The sequence below is a fragment of the Nicotiana tomentosiformis genome, chromosome 6, assembly GCF_000390325.3.
Source record: "Nicotiana tomentosiformis chromosome 6, ASM39032v3, whole genome shotgun sequence".
NCBI classification, from domain to species: domain Eukaryota; kingdom Viridiplantae; phylum Streptophyta; class Magnoliopsida; order Solanales; family Solanaceae; genus Nicotiana; species Nicotiana tomentosiformis.
The window spans coordinates 37,763,019-37,768,379 of NC_090817.1; the positions used below are offsets into that span (position 1 = coordinate 37,763,019).

The 5,361-nt window shown below is 42.5% G+C and overlaps 1 protein-coding gene across 1 annotated transcript; it reads left to right on the forward strand.

Moving 5' to 3' along the window:
* Positions 1–3,278: 3,278 nt before the first annotated feature.
* On the forward strand, positions 3,279–3,794 carry LOC138893817 (uncharacterized). The gene is made up of 2 exons (XM_070178481.1): positions 3,279–3,386; positions 3,495–3,794. The coding sequence occupies exons 1-2, from the start codon at positions 3,279–3,281 to the stop codon at positions 3,792–3,794; spliced, it is 408 nt and encodes a 135-aa protein (XP_070034582.1).
* Positions 3,795–5,361: the final 1,567 nt, after the last annotated feature.

Below are 5,361 nucleotides of genomic sequence, written 5' to 3' on the forward strand. Positions count from 1 at the left end.
GGACATCCTAGTCTTTTGCTCAGTCTTCAGTCAGTGCACTGCCATCGGGGCCTAGTCAGCAGCAGGGGAGCCATTTTAGGTCAGTTAGGGAAACAAGGGATCCTACCTAGCTGCGGGAAGATGCACTTTGGGGCCTGCTACATGGACCAGCCCATATGCTACGGGTGTGGAATGAGGGGTCATATTTAGAGGGATTGTCGTCCATCTCACCAAAGCATGGACAAGGGTACAATACAACCAGCTACTTCTGCAGCTACTACATCCGCAACACCTCCTCCAGCTCGAGACACCCCACCAACCGCAGGGCGTGGTGCTGCTAGGGGTGGCACACAGAGTTTGGGAGGACCCAACTGTTTCTATGCTATGAGGGGTTGCCAAGTTCAGAGGCTTCTCTAGATGTTGTCACAGGTATATTGACTGTCCAATATCATGATGTGTATGCTTTTATTGATCCCGGTTCCACTTTGTCTTATGTTACTCCCTATGTTGCTATGGGATTTGGGATAGAATCGCAACAGCTCCATGAGTTGTTCTCTGTATCTACTCCAGTGTGTGAGTCTATTATGGCCGTGCAGGTTTATAGGAATTGTGTTGTCACGGTGCATGGTCGGGACGCCATGGCCTATCTCATTGAATTGGGAATGGTTGATTTTGATATGATTATGGGAATGAATTGTCTTTATTCATATTTTCCCAAACTTGACTATCGAACCAGAACTGTTAGGTTTGAATTTCCAAATGAGTCAGTGATTGAATGGAATGGGGATGATGTGGTGCCGAAGGGTAGGTTTATTTCTTACCTTAAGGCCATGAAGATAATTAAAAAAGGGTGTATCTATAATTTGGTCCAGGTTATGGACACCGATACTGAGGCACCTACACTCGATTCTGTGCCTGTTGTGAATGAATTTCCGGAGGTCTTTCCGGATGAGCTCCCTTGGATCCCGCCATACAGGGAGATTGATTTTGGGATTGATGTGATGCCAGGCACGGAACCTATATCTATTCCACTTTACAGAATGGCACCGATATAATTGAAAGAGCTAAAGGAACAATTGAAAGATTTGTTAGAGAAGGGCTTTATCCGGCCGAGTGTGTCACCTTGGGGCGCACTAGTTCTATTTGTAAGAAAGAGTGATGGGTCACTAAGAATGTGCATCTACTATCGGCAGCTCAACAAGGTTGCAATAAAAAATAAGTACCCACTGCCAAGGATAGATGACTTGTTTGATCAATTGCAGGGTGCTAAGTACTTCTCCAAGATCGATTTAAGATCCGGGTATCACCAATTGAAGATCAGGGAGCAGGACATTCTGAAAGCAGATTTCAGGACCCGGTATGTGCACTTTGAAGGTATTGTCTTTTGGGCTAACAAATGCTCCGAAAACTTTTATAGATCTTATGAATCGAGTTTTCAAGCCTTTTCTTGACTCATTCGTGATAGTGTTTATTGATGATATCCTTGTATATTCGAGAAGTCGAGAGGACCATGCTAGTCATCTCAGGGCGGTTCTACAGACCTTATATCAGCACAAGTTGTATGCGAAAGTTTTTGAAATGTGAATTTTGGCTCGAATGTGTCACGTTTTGGGTCATGTCGTCTCCAGAGAAGGAATAGAGGTGGATCCTCAGAAGATTGCAGCTGTGAAGAATTGGCCTAGACCTACTACCCCAGCAGAGATTCACAGTTTCTTGGGCTTAGCTGGATACTACAGGAAGTTTGTGGAGGGTTCTCTACTCTTGCCTCTTCATTGACTAAATTGACGCAGAAGGCGGTTAAGTTCCAATGGTTAGATGCTTAAGAAAGAAGCTTCCAGGAGTTGAAATCAAGATTGACTACGACACAAGTGTTGACCCTATCATAGGGTACAAATGGGTTTGTCGTATATTGTGATGCTTCAAGGATCGAATTTGGGTGCGTATTAATGCAACATGGCAAGGTGATAGCTTATGCTTCTAGGCAACTCAAGAATCATGAAAATAACTATCCAACATATGACGTAGAGCTTGCGGCGGTGGTATTTGCATTGATGATTTGGTGTCATTAACTGTATGGGGTCCATATGGATATATTCACGGACCGTAAGAGTCTTCAATATATTTTCAAATAGAAATAATTGAATTTGAGGCAAATAAGGTGGCTTGAATTACTCAAGGATTACGACATCGATATTTTGTATCATCCGGGGAAGGCTAATGTTGTGGCAGATGCTCTTAGCCGGAAATCTATGGGTAGTTTGGCTCATTTGGAGGAATATTAAAGGCCGTTGGCCAAGGAGGTTCATCAGGTGGCTAGTTTGGGAGTTCATCTTGCGGACTCTAGTGAAGGAGGGGTGATTGTGCAAAATAGGGCTGAATCGTTGCTTGTGGTTGAAGTCAAGGAGAAGCAATACAATGATCCATAGTTGGTACAATTGAAGGAGGGAATTCATAAACATAAGACCATGGCCTTTTCTCTTGGCGTGGATGATGGTTCACTAAGGTACCAAGGGCGGCTATGTGTTCCAAATATGGACGGTCTCCGGGAAAGAATCATGACCGAGGCTCACACTTCTGGGTATTCTGTGCACCCGGGCTCTACAAAGATGTATGATGATCTTAGGGAAGTCTACTGATGGAATGATATGAAGAGGAATGTAGCAGACTTTGTGGCAAGATGTCCAAATTGTCAACAAGTGAAGGCTGAACACTAAAGGCCTGGTGGGTTGGCACAAAATATAGAAATTTTGATGTGGAAATGGGAGATGATTAATATGGACTTTGTGGTAGGACTACCTCGCACTCCTCACAAGTTCGACTCGATTTGGGTAATTGTGGACCGACTTACGAAATCAACACATTTCTTACCCGTTAAGGCTACCGACACAATAGAACAGTATGCTCAGTTGTATATCAAGGAAATAGTCAGGTTGCATGGCACTCCAATTTCTATTATCTCAGATCGAGGGGCACATTTCACTGCTAATTTTTGGAAGAAGTTTCAGCAAGGTTTGGGTACTCAAGTGAATCTTAGTACAACCTTTCACCCGCAGATTGACGGGCAGGCAGAGCAGACTATTCAGACGCTCGAGGATATGTTGTGCGCTTGTGTTCTTGACTTCAGGGGTAGCTGAGATGATCATTTTCTGCTCATAGAGTTTGCCTACAACAACAATTATCATGCTAGCATTCAGATGGCACTGTTCGAGGCTTTATATGGTAGGAGATGTAGGTCTCCTATTGGGTGGTTCGAGATTGGCGAAGCAGAGTTGATAGGGCCAGACCTCGTGCATTAGGCTATGGAAAAGATTAAGATCATTACAGAACGGTTGAAAACTACTCAAAGTCGTCAAAAGTCCTATTCAAATATTTTTCATAGGGATTTGGAGTTCAAAGAAGATGATTGGGTATTCTTGAAGGTTTCCCTTATGAAGGGTATAATGCAGTTCTGTAAGAAAGGGAAATTGAGTCCGAGGTATGTCGGACAGTATATAATCATTCAAAGGATTGGTCAGGTGGCTTACATGCTAGAACTACCTCCAGATATGTCCTTAGTTCACCCGGTGTTTCATGTATCCATGTTGAAGAAGGTGGTTGGAGATCCGTCGCTTATTGTTCCAGTTGAGACTATTGAGGTTAACGAAGAATTGACGTATGAAGAAATTCCAGTTTCCATTCTTGATAGGCAAGTTCGAAAGTTGAGGAACAAAGAAATTGCCTCGGTGAAATTGTTATGGCAAAACCAACAAGTCGAAGAGGCCACCTGGGAGGCCGAGGAAGAGATGAAGAAGAAGTATCCGAATTTATTTGAATAGCAATGTAATTGTGTCCATGATGTTGAGAGCTAACTTTCTATAAATTATGTTTTCCCTGTACGACTTATGTTGAGGTTGCTCCTCCTTGGTAATGTAATGTTTAATCGCATTACAGCCGGTGTTGTTTCCCTGTTGTTTTACATCGTTGTGTTGTGGTTATGTTGTTAGGACTAGTTTTGGGATTCTATGGCAGGTGGATAGGACCCAATTACAGGGGAGACTCTAGCGAATATTTTGGAAATTTAGGGAGCTAGTCAAAAATTTGGAACTGCTGGTGTGTGTTATAGCAGCTGAGTCACATTGAGTGCTAATGGTGAATTTTGATCCTCATTCGAGGACGAATGATATTAAGCAGGGGAGGATGTAAGGCCTCGTAAAATTTTACCTAAAACATGGGGGCTCGCCACAGTTCGGACTTTTTGAATAGCGATGGAAGTGCAGGGCATTTCTGCGGTCCATTCTGCGGTCGCATAATTGATATGCGGACCGCAGATCCGCCGCAAATTTAAGTAAAGACTTGGTAAAATTGTTGGAGCCTTATGCGGTCCATTATGCGGCCGCATAATCATTATGCGGGCCACATAACCCATCGCAGATCCAACATGAAATTTTCTGGAGGGGGAGTTCTGCGGTGCATTATGCGACCGCAGAATTGGTCTGCGGACCGCAGTCTGGCAGCAGAATGAGGCAGAATTGCCCAGTTCTGGAGGGCCATTATGCGGTCTATTTTGTGGACCGTAGAAGCTTTATACTGTCGCATATGCAACTGCAGATCTGTGTCAGGGCTTCAGTTTTCTAATTGTTTTTACCCGACCCTATTTTGATTAAAAGCCCTTGGGGCTCATTTTGAGAGAAAAATCTGATATTTTAGAAAGAAGGGAGAGTGTTATAGAGAGAGAGAGAGAGAGGAAGAGACCCTAGGCTAATTGCTCATCAATTCTTGCTCAAGACTTGGAGAATTCACAAGAAAAACTCACAAGTTCTTCATCCAAGAGGTAAGGTTCTAACCCTAGTCTTCAATTTCGAGTTTAGGTAGGAGATGGATAATTGGGAATATGATTCTTGGGTATGAGATTGTTTATTTTACATGCATGTACCATCAAAGTTAGTGGGAAGATTGTTGAGATCTTTTGGGTAAACTTTGGGTAGTAGGATGAAAGAATCCACCATGGGAGGACCTTGAAACCTTAATGCACACCTAGTGTTTGATAAAATGCTCAAGTGAGCTGGAACTGTGAACTCTCTCCTAATTTGTGTTCAATTTTGCTATATTTCTAAATAGATCGACGAGGCAAAGAATTTTGGAATATTGTAGTAATTTAAAAAGCTCGAGGTGAGGTATGTTGGCTAAACTCTTCTCTTATAATTGAAACCCGTAATATCCTTATAAGTCCCGTGATGCTTATTATAAATTGATTATTCCAAATAAGCCTTGTGTCAAAATAAATATGCATTCAATATGTATTCCAAAGATTCTTGTTATGTTGAGTCACCATTGAGAATGTGGTTTAAGTATGGGCTGTGTGTTATTATGTTATGATTTAAAAACGTGATTCTAATGAAAGCT

Bases quoted from the DNA above. Each gene is read 5' to 3' on its own strand.
- LOC138893817 (XM_070178481.1), top strand. From the start codon at position 3,279: ATGGAAAAGATTAAGATCATTACAGAACGGTTGAAAACTACTCAAAGT. The intron at 3,387-3,494 runs GTATTCTTGAAG...AGGATTGGTCAG, and splicing joins AGTTCAAAGAAGATGATTGG to GTGGCTTACATGCTAGAACT.